This window comes from Tachypleus tridentatus, chromosome 2, assembly GCF_004210375.1.
Source record: "Tachypleus tridentatus isolate NWPU-2018 chromosome 2, ASM421037v1, whole genome shotgun sequence".
Classification (NCBI taxonomy): Eukaryota; Metazoa; Arthropoda; class Merostomata; order Xiphosura; family Limulidae; genus Tachypleus; species Tachypleus tridentatus.
The window spans coordinates 128,745,942-128,765,779 of NC_134826.1; the positions used below are offsets into that span (position 1 = coordinate 128,745,942).

General features: G+C 33.6%; 1 protein-coding gene across 7 annotated transcripts in view; it reads right to left on the bottom strand.

Annotated features, from left to right (window-relative positions):
* Positions 1-3,790: 3,790 nt before the first annotated feature.
* Positions 3,791-19,838, bottom strand: part of LOC143245088 (uncharacterized) — a 34,385-nt gene continuing 18,337 nt past the window's right edge. For all 7 annotated transcript variants that reach the window (XM_076490961.1, XM_076490957.1, XM_076490960.1 and 4 more), the window contains 4 exons: positions 14,004-14,110; positions 12,986-13,040; positions 9,078-9,187; positions 3,791-6,077 (listed from right to left, as the gene is read on the bottom strand). In XM_076490961.1, coding sequence (XP_076347076.1) covers positions 5,924-6,077; positions 9,078-9,187; positions 12,986-13,040; positions 14,004-14,110 — 426 coding nt within the window. In that variant the 3' untranslated portion in view covers positions 3,791-5,923. The remainder of the gene's footprint in view (positions 6,078-9,077; positions 9,188-12,985; positions 13,041-14,003; positions 14,111-19,838) is intronic.

Sequence of the window (19,838 nt, forward strand, 5' to 3'; positions counted from 1 at the left end):
ATCTAAGGGTTGTTTTAATTTCGCACAAAGCTACACAAGGGCTATCTGCGCTAACCGTCCCTAATTTAGCAGTGTAAGACTGCAGGGAAGGCAGCTAGTCATCACCACCCACCGCCAACTCTTTTACCAACGAATAGTGGGATTGACCATCGCATTATAACGCCCCCACGGCTGAAAGGGCGAGCATGTTTGGTGTGACGGGGATTCGAGCCCGAGACCCTCGGATTATGAGTCGAACGCCTTAACCCATCTGGCCATGCCGGGCCTTGGTATCTAAGGAAATTATTCATTTAATACGTGAAAAGGCGATTATAATGGATTCGTTAAACCAGATAATTGAATTTCACGACCAAGAGATTAGGAAAGCATCTAGAAACTTAGTAAGCATTGTTAATACATTCTAGAGTCAGACAAACTGAAGTATAAGAGGCAGAAACCGAAATGTTAGTTTCAAAACTGGGATTCAGAATAATTTACAACTACATTTTACTGTATGAAGTATCAAAACAGAGTTAGCTAAATTGATACAAGCACTGTACGTAGCTGTAGATAGAAAACTAAATCCATACTTTCTACCCCACCGAGTAAGTTATAAAACTTATTGGATGAAATTGAAAGGAGATTACCTCACATTTACAGTTTGTGATCCCAACTTACAGTGATCAGATATGTATTACAAATGGGCTGATGTAAAGGCAGCTGCAATCGAATATTCTTCAAAAATGTTTACAGAGATACACCTGAAAGCAACAAATATATTGTTTAAATTACATAAAATTGTATCCTTACCATTAACTTTAAACTTTGACTTTACTTGTAGAAGATGAAGACCCGCACATTGTTGTTTCTAGTGATCAGCATACAGAAGGAGATATGTGTAGAGAGATCCATCCGAGTACGTGACTCTAATTCAGGAATTTATACTCACTGTAACTTGTAACTGTGTAATATTTGTGGAAATTAAAGGTAAAATAGTTGAATTATGTGAGAAAAGAATAATTCTTCCTAGACCTTTATATTTCCATAAGACAAGAACCCCAGGGATTTGGTTATTTAAGATAAAGGATGAACTTATCGTATCAGTAGTATGCCCAAAATCAAATCTGCACTAGTTTGATTATAATTATCAAACAAGAGTACATAAATTAAGAAATAGTGGATATCTGAGATTAGTCAGGAATTATTCAGCTCATGGTCAAAGTATCACCTTGACCTCAAGTTTAGGGATGAACCGAAATATATAGAAACTCAATTAAATGTAAATATTCCAGAACTGCAAGAATTATTTATCTAAAAAAGATTCGCAATTAATTCAGAGCATAAATGTAGAAGCAAATATGAAGACATTAACAAGTATATTAGAAGAAACTTAAAATTTACCTCCTAGTAAGTCAGGATTAAGTAATAAAAATTCCAACAACATGTAGATCGTTTACAAGTTACGTCAGAAGGATAGAGGTTAGATAAGTAGAAAATATCTAATTCAGTACTGATTACCTTATTCTTAGTATAGTACTAGTAAGTTTAACGTTATGTAGCAAACGAGAGAAATTGGCTTTAATAAAGTTATTGACATCAGATGGGTTGTGTTGACTCAAAAACAATGAAAAGTTATCTTACTCAGGGGTTACTGAAGTAGTCGAACTGAATGATTAGGAGCCATCTAATTATAACGTAAACTGATTACGTACATGGTGACAAAGTTTGACCAATTTAACGAATCCATGAGGTTAACTATTTATAAAGTTGATGTAGTAGAACAAAACTGATAGGCAAAATTAATAGGTCTAGTAAAGGATCGAGAGTTAACAAAAATTAGTCAGTCAAAAACAACAAACTGAGAGACAACACAGTAAACATGGAGACAGACGGAAACGATATATCAACGACAGTTGTGACAAGAATGAAGTGCACGACCGAACAAATATGAAGCGCACTCTGTGCAAGTCACACCTCTAAACCAGTGACCTGGATGGAAATATCGTGGTATAATACGGTTAGTGAGAACCAAATGTTAACTGTATATTGAAATGGAAAGCTTTAAGTATATCACTAAAGAACTAGCCGTAAAAGACGTGTACACGGTCTGGATCCACACTATCCCAAAAACATGTTGAATGAAGATTATTAATATGTAAACTGGTGTACTACCTACATGACGTCAGGTGGTGATCATACTTTCAGGGACTTGATAGATTTGTGCCAAGACATCCGTTGTTGATATTCAAAGATATACACAAAAAGCCTGAACCCAAATAATGTGCGTTAATCTTGAAGACTATGGCTGCATCCCCGCCATTCGTTGGTAAAAAAGAGTAGTCCAAGAGTTGGCAGTGATGGCTAACAGCCTTCCCTCTAGTCTCATCATGTTAAATTAGGAATGGCGATTTGTGTAATGTAAATCTCATCTGGTTACCCAAAGCATTTTTATGCAACTTCGATTACGAATATGACGATATTAAGTGTAAAAAATGTAGCACAATCTTTAGTTCTCATTTAATAGTACTAGGAACTCAAGAGAACATAAAGAAATAGTTAAGTTAAAGACAAACAAATGTGTGTAATTTCACAACGCTTTTTCAATGGAAAGTCAGTAACATTCTATAGTGTTAATCAACACATCTTGTACAAGGGTAACTTTTGAGGAGGTCCAACACAATGTCAATAAATCTAAAGAAATTCAACACAATTTATTTACTTCAACGCAGCAAATTTTACAGTATTTTACGTGATGTTTTCACGCAACTAATACCTCTTTTGCACTAAAACAAGTATCATATATTAATATCTTTTTACGTTTTACTATTAAAAAACAAAATATCTCTATAAGCTTTAAAGTAAAATCCTATACGAGTACAAACACAAAACTTCAGACAGATAACCTGAAGTGCTTGCAATTTATTTTTAACATTCGAAATGCAAATAATTATGTAGCTGTAAAACAAAGATGAAAATGTTCTATCCTTTGTCTAGGTTACGTTTCCAAGGTGATTGTATATGTGTTTTCTTATAGCAAGGCCACCTTGAGCTATTTGCTGAGTCCACTGAGGGAAATCAAACCCCTGAATTTAACGTTGTGAATCTGTAGACTTACCACTATTCCAGCAGGAGACAAGGTGATTGTAACAGCTATGATAATGATGTCAATACAAAATAGTTAATATGGAAACCTGCTGGGAATGTTGTCGTGCATCATGCTGACACATAATTAGAGGCCCGAATGTGTTATGTCAGGTATACACCCTTGAACAATTTTTGTTTTTTTGAAAACATCCCAATTATTAGTGGATATGGCATGGCAGTTTTTTAGTGATAGTCATTGTGTGTAGATTGCTGAATTATCTGGTGGATAAATAAACATAGATTATCACTATAATTACCATGATAAAATAACAAAGGAGAAAAAAATGGTGAGATTAAATGCTCCCAAAAATATATATGTTACATTAACCTTTGTACAGACCCAGATTTTTAAAATTATGTTATGTTTGAAAAGATGTTTTGGGTAAATACATATTTACCTCTATATAATGAATAAAGCCTAAACAGTGTTTAATAACAGCATAAGCTAAACTAATCATAATATACCAAACTCATAATAGGGTTTTGTTCTGTTTATTAGGAAGTTGAATTCTGAAGCTATTATTGCAAGGACATGGAGAGATGAGAATCCAACAAAATCAGCAACTCGTTTGCTAAACATGAGATGAAATAGGAAAGGTACTTAAGCTTGTATTGCATAGAGTACATTTACAATTAATCGCATAATGTGTTCTCTTTCTAATAAAAGTACAATAAGTAAACAGCATATTTATTGTTCTCAACAGTACATTAGAAATTATAGAAAACTTACAGCATACGAGATCTAAAAAAAACATATGACTGCATGCAGAACAAAAAACAACTCCATTATATACATTAACATGAGCATCTCTAAAATTAGCCAAAAAAAATTTTAGTCTTAAATAAGTCTAAATACAGTTGGTAAAATGTTAACTATAATAAATTAGACATACTTTACACTTAAAACTGTATTTTAGATCATAAAGGCATTTAAAGTGATAATTAAGAAAAGGTTTATAAAATAACACACTATTTCTTTTACTAGAAAATCGTCCTGAGTAGTGACAAGGATACTTACAGAAATATCTTATTCATACTGATATTACAAGTGTAGCAAGACTGAAAAACATAACTAATTCTATTAATACACAAAGAAGTTAAATGACTCAAAATAAAAGTGACAATTCAGTTGAGAAAAATGAAGACATGAAAACCTGATTTAAAAAAACACAAAACATGTCAGGTGTGTCATTACAAATTACAAGTAATACGTATATAATGATACTGATTACAACGAAAATAAGTTGCACTGTCTGTTACATTTGCTTAGTAATATCACTTTGGTATTAGTGGATTCAGCCACCAGGTCTTTCTCATAGTACAAAGACTTGGTTTTAAAAATACTGTAAACTTAATTAATTGAGCCATGTAAATCCCAGTGCTAATGACTTGTTTGTTTTACGCTAGTTGTATTATCTCTACAAAGGAAAATTAAGCCCTGAATTTTAGCATTGTGAGTCCATAAACTTAATGCTTATCAACCAGGAGGCCCAAGAGAGCTAACACTTAGTTTTCTTATAATTTACATCACACATATATATATACTATAAAGTTTTATAACACACTGGAACAAATTTCCTGAAAGGCTAACACATTTCATTTACACAATACCTTTTGTGAGAAAACAAAGGAAAGCATGTCTTGCTTAAAACATTGAATACGTATTTATAAAATTATTCAAACACTATGCACAGAACATGTAAATTTAAACTTATAAATACAGTTTGATCTTAGTTAATTTATTGAAGGTGCTAATACAGACAGAACATTTGAACCTAAGTCACACCATTAAAGTAGAAGTTGATATTAATACTTAAATTTGGAGGAACCATTTTAAAAATTAATTTTATATCGCAAACTAGTGTTTATAAACATTAAAAGACAGTTTTTCTCAAGAAATGCCTACAGCCAAATACTGAACCTCTGATAAGAGCAAAATTATAAAAAGTATTTAACAATTTTCTTTAAAACTACAAGAGCATGAACAGTAAAGCTCTAATTACAAGATACTTTAAAACTGATGTATATCAATATATATATATATCTTAAATTAAGTATTAAGATATAACTTGATATAAATATTCTCAAACATGAATATTATTAAGTATGAAAAAAAAAACCACCAAAACATTAAATATAAAATTATCATACATTTTATACACAGTTTCTTATAGCTTTTAGCAGTTCTTACATTTTAATATTTACTGATATTTCTCAGAGGTAATAAAAAAATTTAACTAAATAATTTAACTTATATTATATTTCTGAAACAATATTATACATGTCACAAATAGTCATGAAACATTTCTTATATCAAAGTTTTAAGTTTTAGAACTGTTACAATTATTAATCCAAAACAAAATGAATCATATTTACTATCAAATGGTTTTGGATGAAGCCTTAGAAGCTTGTATTAAGTAACCTTTCCCTGAATCACAGCAACGTTCATTGATAGATTTTTTTTTCCAGATGAATAAATCACAAAGTTTGTTTTCAGTTATATTTCCAGCAGCAACATGATGTTTATAAAAAGAATACATATAGATAAAAAAAATCTTATTTTGTTAAGTGATGTAGTGATATTGCATAACTATAATCTATTTACATATAGAGGCATATCTTGCAAACTTTTTCTTTGTACAACGTTACTTCAGATGCAAACCTGGTACCTACTTATGTGGCCAAAAAAGATAAATCAAAACCTCTTTCTCTCTTAGCCAGAGACATTTGATGAACCGTGATGTTGGAATTTGATTTAGACTTTGTTCTCTATTGTTCTTTACTTATTTCTGTTTTAACATCAGGAAAACTTTCCTGGGAAATGGGGACTTATTAAGTTTGAAATTCCAGGTTTCATTTTTTCAGCCATACTTAACACGATCTGGATATCTTCTGGGTCCTCAAGACCTAAGATGATATTCCACGGTATACGTTGAATACGAGAGCCTTCTTTCCTGAGTGCAGACGATAAGAGAACCATTAACTGCTAAAAACAATTCTGCACTTAATAAAATTAAAATAAAATCTAATAATTAAAAACATTGTGTAAAATTTTCATTCAATAAGATAATGATAAGGTGATCTTTCTCAAATGTAAGGGAAGCAACTTCTACAGAGGAAATGTACAAACTTATGGCTAAAAGATGATGATAATTATACAGGTGGCTATTGGAACGAATGATAAGTGTTAAATGATGTTGACAACCAAACAGATGATGAACAATCACATGATCCTATTGTAACGAATGATAAGTGTTAATGATGTTGACAACCAAACAGATGATGAACAATCACATGATCCAATTGTAACGAATGATAAGTGTTAATGATGTTGACAACCAAACAGATGATGAACAATCACATGATCCTATTGTAACGAATGATAAGTGTTAATGATGTTGACAACCAAACAGATGATGAACAATCACATGATCCTATTGTAACGAATGATAAGTGTTAATGATGTTGACAACCAAACAGATGATGAACAATCACATGATCCTATTGTAACGAATGAAAAGTGTTAATGATGTTGACAACCAAACAGATGATGAACAATCACATGATCCTATTGTAACGAATGATAAGTGTTAATGATGTTGACAACCAAACAGATGATGAACAATCACATGATCCTATTGTAACAACATTCTGAGTCTAGAGATTTCACTGTTCAATGATCCTGCATATTAGCCAAAGCATACTAATATGGCTATCTGAAGTCTTCTGGTCAATAAAAGCCCACAACAAGATAAACAGTACAGTTTCCCAAAAGATTGCAGCTGTATAAAATAGCAGCAGGATTTAAGCTTTTGAATGCATAGGTTACAGTAAATAATGATGAACTGTATATTTTATTTGTCAAAAAGAACAAGAGAAAACAAAATAATGAAAGTAGTTTAGTTGAAAACAATTTAGTGGTATGCACTAAATAGAATTATAGTCAACCAAATATTTTCCAATTAATAATCAATATGCTTGAAGGAAAAAAAGTTTTATAATAATTGGATGACAAACTTATGATGAGCAATGTTGTTTACATCAGTATGTAATAACTGTTGTTACCCTTTTTATTTCTAATGATCTTATTTGTTCTTTCCAAAATACTAAATGCTAGTGAAAGTATTAATAGGGTTATCCCAAAATATCAGTGTATAACTGTAAACAACTGGTATCAAATAGGTGTAATCCTTTCCATTCATTTAAACTAGAAAAACATTTTTATGTATTAAAAATATTAAGTATATTATATCCAAACAGTTTTATCTCTTAAGAGAACAACAGTTGTTACTGTCATATGTTGATATTATGTAAAAATATATCACAGTGGTATAAAACAGAATATGTTAAAACTTCACTGTGAAGATACATCTAGTTACATTCTATAAACTGTTTAAACAAAATTACCAACATAAATAATGTGGAATTATTTTAGTTTGTAGATGACTGCATTTGAAGTCAACAATTTAGTTTTAAATTTGGATCATGGAAAAATCTAGATCAATTTTAATAATTGTTATTTTTTAATTTAGAATAGAACAGAAAACTAAAGAATTGAAATGTTTTCAACTTTGGATAATTTTAATAATTATGGACAGTCCACATGATTGAGAAGACATCTCTGGGGTAACATCTGATTCACATAGATACAGTACTGAAGCAGATAACTCTGAAAATTTTATAGAATTACTACTCTAATACCTTATACTCTACAATAATACTCCTGTAAATATAAAAGCAAAACATATTAACCATTATCTACCACTGTCTTGTTGATAGAGGTGGTAGAATGTCATGACTAAATAAGTTCAATTCTTGGTATAACTAGTTTCACTGAAAGAAGATAATTCTGTTATTGTGATGATCAAATCTCATTCATACCAACAAAAAAATTGAAGTCGAATATTTTCCAAAATATGAACAAAAATATGCAACTTAATGGAATATAGCTGCATACTCAAGAGAGAATGGCTTCTGGCTAACATTTTCATACATTTGGACAGAGAAATGCCTTTCATAAAGTAGAGAAAAAAAAAACATCTTAAAATGAATTATGCTGTAGCTTTATACATATTTGAGTATTAAAGTCAAATACTGAGGGGGTTTAATCACTCGACAGTGTGTTTATTTAAAATTACAGAGTAAGCAAAGTATTGCTCAAACAAGAGGGAATCTTCAATATCCACAGCACATGAAATTCTCTTAGATGGGATTCAAGTTTCTCCGAGATCTTTTTTATTAGATATAATTCTGTGTGTCTGCAATACCAAGCATGGAGCACTTGGGCACCTAATTTGATTTCATTACTCATCAGGATTTCTACCAGCTACCCTCAAACTGAACTTCTTTTAAGCAGGATTAGAGTAGCCTGATCTACCAGACTTTGGGCACTGTCAAATATATCACTCAAAAGGGTTTGATCTAATGATTCCAAAACTGTAATTAAATCTCAAATCAGTCAAGAGGTGATAGAGCTACGAGATAAAGTTTGAACTTGAAAAAACAAAATCAGAGCCAATCTAAGAGTCATTGTGCTACAGCTAAAACTGATTATATATAGCCATTCTACAAGTCATTGTGCTTCAGCTAAACCTGGTTATGTATAGCCATTCTTTGAGTCATTGTGCTACAGCTAAAACTGATTATATATTATGCAGGAATAGCTGCTACACTGTTTATGTTTATTTTATGCATCTAAGAACATCTTACCTAAAATTTCTATCAATTTTATTAGTCATAATTTGAGCATATTCTGTTAGTGTTAAACCAGAGAAAAAACTTCTGATGATGTTTAACATTTCTAAAAATAATTCTTGAGTGAAGATTAGCAAATATTTGTGATAATCACACCTTTACATTCTTAGGGGACTTTTACAGAACAACTTAAACACAAACCAAAATCTATTGAATAAACAGCAAATAGTAGCCCACACACACACAAAATATTTATATACCTTTGTCTCTCAACCAGTTTTATTACCACCATAGCTTTCAGATGAAGATGTCTTCTAAATCCCAATAAATGACTTTCCTGTTTTCCTTTGTCATGGGAGAGCAGGGAAATCTGTATGGGATGAACAGAAAAAAAAAGTAGCTTTCATGGTGGAAAAGTATTGATAAATTAAAAGTAGTAACCCAAAATACTTAAAATGTAAATTTGTGTCATTTTGGACTCCTTGATCAAGTTTGTAATGAAATCCTGGACACAATAAACTGGAGGGTTGTTTTGTTTTTTTGAATTTTGCAGAAAGATACACTTGGGCTATCTGTGCTAGCTGTCCCTAATTTAGCAGTGTAAGACTAGAGGGAAGACAGCTCGTCTTCACTACCCACTGCCAACTCTTGGGGTACTCTTTTACCAACGAATAGTGGGATTGACCATCACAATATAATGCCTCCATGGCTGAAAGAGCAAGCATGTTTGGTGCGATAGGGATTTGAATCTATGACCATCTGATTACAAGTCAAGTGCCTTAACCACCTGGCCATGCAGGACCTAAACTGGAGGGAGCAGACTGCTATTGTTTTAACTCTGCAAATACATTCTAACTAAACTACGCTTTTTTTCATTTACAGCAAAGCTACTAAGATTATCTACTGCCATCCTTAATTTCAAACTGCCAATCAAAGGGAGGACAACTGGCCAGTAGCATTTACAACCAACTCTTGAATCACTCTTTCATCAATGTGTAGCAGGATTGACATTTTAACACCATGTACTTGAAAGGGTGAGCACGTTTAACATCAGGTTTATTTCTTACAACCTGCAGATTGTGAGTTGAACACCCTAACAATGCAAGGCCAGATTCAATAAAATTAGGCACTCTGTAAACACAGCTGAACTCTCTCAATATGGACATTTTTTTCATTATGAGGTTTTAGTGTGTTACATTTTAAATTTAAAGTACTTTATTATCATGATATACAAACTAGACTTCAAAATGTAGCTATTAATTTAAATTTTATTTTTTATAAAAAAAAATTTAAAAACATATTCTCAATTTCCATCAGTTTGAAAATTATAACATTTACTCCCTAGGTATCCCTCCCTCCTCTAATCTATTTACCATTCCTCTGAGAAGCACAATATTTATGGTAAATTACTTAATATAATGTTGTAATAGTTCAGGCAAGGTATAATTTGTATAACCTTCAATCTTATTGGATTACAGAGTCATAAACTGTAAAATCTGACTCCTTTTGTCATGTCCACCTGCCACATCCACTCTTTCAAAAATTGCCCATTGTTTTCTCTGATGTTTAATATTATTTATAATGAACAGAAAGAATTTTAATTTATCAAAGGACATATTATATTATGTTGTTTTCTGTGCAGAGAATTGTCCATTTTACTTCCAGTTCAATATTTAGTTCTATGAGAAACACATCAATAAGTTAGATGAATTTTTAATGATTCTTGTTACATAGTTAAAAAGCCATAAAAACTGTGATAATTATAGGACATTGTCTGCTTCTGTATATTATTATTCTGTGTTCTTTGATGCATTATTTAGTGCAGTAGTACCATTAGTATAAAAAAGTAGGGTTAAATTTCAACAGTCACAATAAAAGGGCCCAGGTAAGTGTTCTTGTCTTTCATGTGCATTTTTTAGTTATTATTATAAAAGTAACTAAAATTAAAAACTTTTTAGGTTGCACAAAGTTAGATGAGTGAAAAAAAATTTTAACAAGGTACATTTGTGAGTGGTCTGTGCATTATGTAATTCAATAGAATAAAACAAACTACACATTCACCAAGTGATTTACGCATTTTGTGGCTGAAATCTTCGTTGGATGAGATTCAAAGAGAAATAATATTATAAATTTATGTAAAAACAGATTATACTGTTATAAGTGTAAAGCTATTTAGGACAAACAAATGTAGTTTTATGTTACAGTCTGAAGTCATTATAGAAAGAAAAGAGTAATTTAGGTTTACTTCAAGTTTTTTGTTTTCTTTGGTAATTATGAAGTTGGTGAATTTGAATAACCTTGTATGAAGCAAGAATAGAGAATATAGCAGATAAAATATGAATTTTACAGAAAAAAATTTGAAATTTATTTGGAGATCACACAAATAACATTTAGGATTTTCCAGAAGAAGAAAATTATTTTAATTTTAACATGAAAAAGAAAATCACTTCTCACTTGCAGAAGTCAACATTTTGACTCCATATTCCTGGAGAAATTTTTAGTGAAAATACTTCATTAAAATTCTTTTTTTTTGATGTACAAAACTGATTACTGAAAGGTTGCAAAATTCCATGAGAATACACACAGTAGGAGAATTACTTTTTCAGAGATGCAGAAAAACTGTCTTGTGCTCCTACTGTAGCATGTGGAACATAGTGCAGCAGCATATGTCTGAGATGAAGTTGGGGACAATAACTTCTATGCCTCAGGGTTTGGAAATATTGTTTACAGTTTTTAAATGCTGTACCTCTTTCTCCTCACCTACCTTATGGGAAGAATAAGTAATTGGGGTGGGAACCACTACAGTTAACACAATGAGGTTCCAGTTCTCAACTGTAGGCATTGTGGTTTTTGCCACCACAATGAGCATACTTCAAACATCCATGACAAGACACCTTCAAATGACTAATCCACTGATACTAGAAACATTAGAGAGGATTGGGATTACATGGTTGTATCTTACAGGTTAAGTAACCTGCCCTAATAGTGCCAGGTGGACATGACAATGTAAGTATCAAAGTAAGAGCACATTTATAGGCAGCATAATTCCAGCCTTGCAGGTTGGTGGAGATAATGCACACTGCACAAATGACTCAGGAATGTTCTTTAAATCTGTTTCAACAATAACTCCTCTTGAAGAATTCAGAAAGGCATGTGGAGTAACCTTGATGAGTATATCCCCAATGGCCATTGAATTCATGAGGAGTTGGTGTGTTGTGGTATAGATATTTTCACCAAATATTGACAGAGAAACAACTTCCTGACTAACTCTGGAGAGGAAGAAAGCCCTTCTAATCCCTTCAAATGTAAAAGAGAGAAATCTGCTCTGACAATTTCTCAGATAGCAAATGAAGGCTAATAAACTGAGGTATGGAATCTGGTTGTGATGGCGACTGTGCAACAGAGTCATCAGTGTGTGGTCATTTTCCAACTGGCTGTTTCTTTACAAGTTTATTATTTTCTTCAAGGATTGGAGAACCCATAAAAAATAGAGAAACATTCAGTGCCCACTGTCTCCACATGCTATGGAGCCATGCGAGGAGACATACTACAATGCCAAACAAGGAGACATTGCAGCAATGCTAGGGTTCTGTGAGCACTATACCCAAGCACCAGCATCAGACACAATGTCCACAACAATGGTAGTCAGATGACCATAGCCCATCAGTACCACCCAATTGATCCTGGGGGGCCACGCCAAGGCCATCCATCTACAGAAATAAAAGGGAAAAGTGACATGTTGTGGTTGGAACCCTCCATCTCAAGGATCATTCTCTTCCCCTTCACATGGTTGGATTTTCAGATCCCAGAGGTAAACTAAAGGTACAAGAGAATGTTCTCAAGGTGGATTTAATTAGTGATGGTAGTTTGTTATTATGTGTGATCTGTGCTGTGTCTACCACAAATACTGAAACCCAATTTTTTGTGTCATAAATGTTCAGACTTTCCATTAAGCCATCAGGAAGCTGCAGTGGTGGTAGGTAAAGCATTTAAGTGAATGAAAAGTTTGAAACCAGGAAGGATGTACCTCAAATACATTTGAAACTTTTTGAGTGATAATGGTAAGGAAAATATTGGATGGAATGAATATATGCATCACTATTAAATGGCTACGATGAATTACAATTATATCAATTATTGCAATATAGACAGTAAATATTTTACTCACCTCCTCCATTAATTCAGGGACAACTTTTCCAACCCCTCTGACAGGCCGTAATGAACTATAAAAAAAATAAAAAAATAAAGGACAGACAAAATATTCTTAAGATGGACAACATATGTATACATGTGCAAACACACAGACATATATATACACACACACAAGTTTCTTTTGTTTGTTTTTGAATCTTGTGCAAAGCTACACAAGGGCTATCTGTGCTAGCCATCCCTAATTTAGCAGTAGCAGACGTGGGGAAGAGGCAACTAGTTATCACCACTCACTGCCAACATTTAGGCTATTCTTTTATCAATGAATAGTGGGATTGACTGTTGTATATAATGCTCCCATGGCTAAAAGGACAAGCATGTTTGGCATGATGGAGGCTTGTACCTGCAACCCTCAGATTATGAGATGAGCATCCAAACCACCAGGCCACGCTGGGCCGTTTTGTAAGAAATTCATGTGGTTTAATATGTTTACAAATTAAAGTTGTCTTTACATGATTAAGATGACATCTGTGGAAAAGCGTAAAGTTCTTTACAGTTTTTTAATATAGTCATGGATATGTTTTTAGAATTATTTCAGAATAGAAAAGCCAGTGATAACAGATGTGAATGTGTATCATAAACCTTTCTTTTCCAGACACAGCTTGCAGCAAAACCTACTTATGTTTTTATTTACAAATTAAATCATTAAATAAGGAACAAAAAATTGTTTTTAAAGTAACATGCTTAATTGTTGTTATTGTTCTTACACAGTGACCTACATTAAATCTTTCTTCAAATCACATTTAAAACTTAAGTAATTCAAGTTCCCAGATCTCAAGTGTTCATTCATAAATGACCACCTAGAAAGGAAAGCTTTTCCAACAAACTTGTTTCACAAGCTTTGAGAAATGTCTTGCAGTTACCAGAATAGTTTTTTGTGATGAAGTGTTAGATATGTCGACTGCTAAATAAGTAGACAAAATGGTTCTTAAATGCAATCACAAACATAAATTCAGAGTTAGGAATACATGTACTACCTGTGAGCAGATGAAACACCACATGACTGCCAAACAATGTCACTTGCAACATCTATCAGAGTAAATCGAGACTTGCTGTTTAGAAGATCTGACTGATCTCGAGCAGACTGTGAAGAGAATTATATTTCAATCATTTAAAAACATAGCATTTTGATTCTAGATGTTAATTTTTCACTTAAATGTCAACATTTGAAAAAAAAGTATAAAAATTACATAAAAAAAATTGACAAGTGTTACAAATGTTTCATAATCATACAAATAAATTATAAAGTTTTAAACACAACTGAATCATTATCTATATTTTAAGTAAATATGGATAAATATCAATACTACTATAAGTGCATACTGCATATGCAAAAATGAAGATTAGAATTAAAATAAGAGAGTAATAAAATATTACTTCTAGTCAGTCATATTCCATGGGGTAGAATCAATTTGACAATTGGAAGCACTTAAATTTTGGTTTTACAGATGAATTATGGAAATCAACTACACAGAAAGAAAACTATAGAGGAATTGGAATATGGACAAACAAAAAAATGAATTGCCAAACAGATTTTTTAAGAGGAAATTTTATTGCTAATATATAGAGTTCAATATTGGTTTGAGTTTTTAATTGCCAAAGTCTCTTTTTGTTATTGGAACTAGACACGGAAAAGTTCTTTTCATGAGTTACTTCATTCTTAACAGTATTTCAACAAACAATGGCTTTCTAATACATTTATAGATGGAGAAGAAAATATTCAAAGTTGCCTTTTTTATATTTTAGAAATAGGTATTCATGATTTTAAAGACCATTCAGAATTATGAACATATCATAAACCAATGTAGACAGGATTTTGTAATGATGTTAACAGTTTTATACCTGTTTAAATCCAAGGACAATTTGATATATATCTTACTTTATAGAAATTACTGTATTGTGATAACTGTTATTATTTTTAGAAAGAAAGTGTTGTTAAAAAGTGGTTTACATCTTATATTACTTGAAGAAATGTGAGTAGAATGCACACACCTATCAAGTGACTTTTCACATGCCTAAACTGCTATTTGATATCAGTGTATTATTTATGGGTAAAGAATATTACAAGCTGATAGACAAAATTTATAAAAAAAATTGAAATAACTGCCCAAACCTTTCAGTGTGAACTGCCTTAAAACTGACATTGAGAATTGAGAACTTTTTCAAGGCAAAAGACAGAAGTGAACATTTACTTAAATTGAAGATGTATTTGATATAACACTTACTTACTCTGATGCTATGGCTATTTCTCAACTGTTAGGGTTTCCTTTACCCATCTAAGCATTGGTCTGATTCTTTCCTGTTTGATCCAGTTTTTCATACCCCACTTAACTGCCCTTGGCTATATCTGTCTCATGACACTCCCCTCTACATCAATGCACCCTCTATTTTTGTACTGTATACAAGCAACTGCTTCAGATAATTTTGTCACTTTTTGGAGTCTAGTCTGGCCTCAACCATATAGCTAAGGTCCAGCTGCTTGAACTATAGAGCCATGTTTCATAAATCTCACATTGGAAGTGAAGGTATTTACACTGCAACAAACATATCTGTGAGCAAATCCCAACTATAACTACAAAGTGATATAATCTTAGCCACTGGAGCCACAACAAGAAAGTAAGTAATACTGCAGTGGACAAACACTCTCCTCAACCTGAAAAAGCCCAAAAGGCAACAACCCAAACTTAAAATATATACTGTACTCAAGATAAGGAAATAGAACTCATTAGGTCTGGAATTATGACCACTCATCCTCACTTCCCTATTATGTGAACAAGATAAATTCCACTTGCTGAAAAAAATTATGGGGAAGACATAGAACAAATGGTGCTCAACCAAACATTAGGAAGGGACAACTCTGCATTTGGAATTATTTAGAGACAATGGACCCTCTTCCATGAACAATGTATTGAACCATTATTGATAAAAAAAAAAACCAACCATATAGATGAGCATCAAATCTGAACCAGTATCATGAGCAGGCTTCTGTGTATTCTGGTGCCACTCTCACAGATATCTGACAGAAAAAACATGCAGAGACCCAGGTAGAAAGACTCCCCAACTTTGCCCTCCCCCTCCAAGAGTGAAGGAAAGTCACTGAAATACTCTGAAGGAATAACCTTTGTCCAATGCCCCAGTGACTGGATACTGGTGCTGGTGAAAATGTCTGGCTCCAGTAATAGAATACATAGGGTAATGTGATTTGGGTATTCACAAGGAAAAATGCTTTGAAAACAGTTCAATAGGTGAACCAAGTTCTTGAAATATTTAAAAGCAGAGTGATTCAAGTTATGCAATCTGCTGACTGACAGGAATGAGCAAGATCTCCACATGCTTTACTCATGATAGTCCATCAATGACAACCCAGTATATAACATTAATACTATCTGTTCCATAAGACCACCTCATTTACACAGAGCTAATTGTAAAACATATAAAGTATATTGTGCTACAGTTTGTTAGTGCAGATTTGGTGTGACAAAAGTACACCTAACTTGGCAATAATTGCCACAGAGTGAAATCCTGTGAAAAAGATGTAAAGGACCCTAGAAAAGAAAGAAGAGGTGGAAGTAGAAATGTAAATTCTCACTTTTCTTTATAATCTAGAAAATGTGGTCAGTACAGCTACAAGGGTAGTCAAAAGCCCTCAGAAGAAGATACTGGCAGATCATGCAAATAATGTGAGAGGTCCACAAACCAGTCTGCACAATGTCCTCCAGCAGGTAACTTAATTGGGCAACTAAGAGCATAGAATTTGATGAGATACAAATCACAGAAGTAACCCAACCTCCAAAAGAAGTAATAGAAGTAAATTTTTATCTCTACCCCATCAAGGTAATCGAGGGACCAATCCTGGGAAACTGATGTCAAGAAAGAACATGTACTATCACCTTTATATTCCAGTAAAATAAATGAAATTGTTGTTTGGAATAAAGGACCCAAAATGATTTGAGGGGGCCAGAGAGCACTGAGGACTCAAAGAATTTGTCTCTTCTATTATCTTATGGTAGCTGATAAGAGTGATTGTAGAAAACACAAAACCATCATCAAAGATCCAAGTCAGAAACAAAGTTCTGGCTGAAAAGTTTGCAATATACTGTTGTCAATATATGTGCCATTTCCATTGATAAACATCCATCGTGAGATGATGCAACCTTAAAATGCTGTGTGAAGAGTGCTAAGCATGAAGCTTGAGTTTAAGGATGGACAGGTGTACAGATAGCAAGTGCCTCAACAGAGATGGCCAAAGAGAGTGGAAGAAAAGGGCACTCCTGAAAGTTGTGTCAAAGCAGGAATTAGGGTTGAGCTGGCTAATTCAGTGCTATCAGCAGAATGTGAGAAGTTTAATGAATTACTACCAGGACTCTGGGTAAAAGGCAAATTGGTAAGTAGTCATGCAGGTGCAATCCAGTCTTGACTGAATGCATCTATTACCAATGTTTGAGGGTGAGGTACTGGAGACCAAAATACTGGTAGATGAGTGTTCCAATAAGTGGCTGATGCATTTATCATAGGTGTTTCAAAATCAGAGCAAATTCAACAGAAAATCCTTCAATGAAATATCCATTCTGTCACCAAATTCATCACCCCTGTAACATAGTAGGCTAGAAGGATGATGTGATAGGAGTAAGCCTAATCAAGCTGATCTGAAGTTTGAAAACAGAGAAACCTAGATTGAGTAATTCCTTGACAGGAAATATGACATCACCATGGATATGTTGGAAAGAAGCATAACAACTATGCCCCTCAGTGATTCCAGACCTTGAGACATTGCCCTTTGAACAGCAAGAAGTTCTAAAACATTGATGTTGAAGAAATCTTCACTATCTATTGACAGGTCCTGGAATTTTTTACCATTAAGACATGCACACCATCCCTGAAATGAGGCATTCATGAAAAGATGGATCTCTGGAAATGGAGATGGCAAAGTAATACTTAATACAGTATAGTTTCAATCTAACCACCATGCAAAATCTGGGATGGTGATCTCATGTGTTCTTATTCTAAAAGGAATGAGGGATTCAAGTGATACTCATATCCCTAAATGAGACAGAACCATCTGTGCAGTAGGAAAAGAATATGTGAGTAGAGTCAGACTGCTTGTTCCATAGCACTGAGCCAGATGGGAATCAGCTGAGTCTGACTGACATACATGTTATAAAAGACACTAGTATGGACAAAATAATAGGTTGCAGGAAGAATAAATTTCTTGACTCTGATGAGAAATTCTCCCTTGGTTGCTTTAGAAAGCAGTATCTGGGTGTGGCATTCCACCAATTGATGAGATGGTGCTAGTAGTGTCCAGTTGTTCATGTAATGGTGGATGCAAAGGCACAGGGAATGGAGGTGATGAAAAAAAGTGCATACAGTTTGGCAGAACACATTTGGTGCCAATGCTAGTCAAAATGACAAACCCTTTAACTGCAGCACCTGACACTTGGTACAAACTGCAGTTAGTGATGGGATGACCATGTGTAAATAAACATTGGCATAACTGAACTTGGTAATCCACAGTCCTGGCATAAAATGTCTATGAAAAGTGACAAAAGACTCCATTAGGAACTTTGGGAGACCAAGGAATTGATTCAGATAAGAAAGATAAATGACCAGATACCAATCTTTTCTCTTCTTGGGCTAACAAATAAATGAGAATAAAACCCTGAAATACCTGAAACAACTCTCTCCATTGCACCTTGATCAACAAATCTGTTAGTCATGGAATGAATTTCCAAAATCCAAGAATCTACAGGAGGCAGGAACTGTACAGGTTAGGGGAGATAAGAGTCATGGAGATGTGAACTGGATCTGTGGTAAAGGTTTTCCACATGTCCAGAAATTCTCAGACCTGAGCTCTGCAGACCCCAAAGGCATACAGTAGTCACCATCACCAATGGCAATTTACTGATGGAACATAGTAACCTTATGGATACGGATGAAATCTATTTGGGGTACCAATTAAATAGATTACTTTGAGTTGGAACTATGACTCTCTGTAAGAGTCAAGGAAATTTGAGAAGCCAATGATGATAGGGATAAATGCAGACAGGCAACATCAACCCTTGATTCCAGGGACACTAGAATGCATATAAAAATCAATGGTTGGAAGAAAGGGAGCCTCACATGCTTCATGGAGGGTAGCAGCAGGTAACTGAACATGCTCAAAAATGTATCTCTATCCAATAAATTCTAAAAGCATACCAGCCAAGAGACTAGAGAAAGTACAGAAGCTGACAATTAAACCAAGGTGGATGCTAACAATGCTCCCAATTTGTCATCAAATCATTTGTAGTGGTTGCTAAGAAGCTTCTGAAAAAAGATGCAGGGATAATAAATGTATCAGCACCACAGTTAGAGTCAACTGAATCCTACAGAATTCTGATTTATTCAACTGGACCACAGAATCCATTCTGGTAGCAGTAAGCTAAAGCATGTTGTTATGACAAATACTGTGGACAAGACTTAGCTGTCCCTTCATGAAACTAAGCAGTAAAATCTCCCTGCATAAACCACAATATCAGAGGATGGAGGAAGAATTAAGTTCTTGCCCACAGACTTTTAAACTATTAATAAAGTTTCAAACCCAGAAGTAAGTGGGAACAGACCCAAAATATCACACACTCAATTTACCAACTGAAGACAAGGATTCAGTGGTAGCTGATTCAAATTGGTCTCTTGAGAAGCTGACAGAGGAAAGGAAGGCAGTGGGAAAAGCAAATCTAAATTCTTTAAAGAATTTCCATGACTTCCTACAAGTGCAACCTTAGAGCCCCTTAGACAGACACAACTGGATCAAATACACACCTCTACCTTAT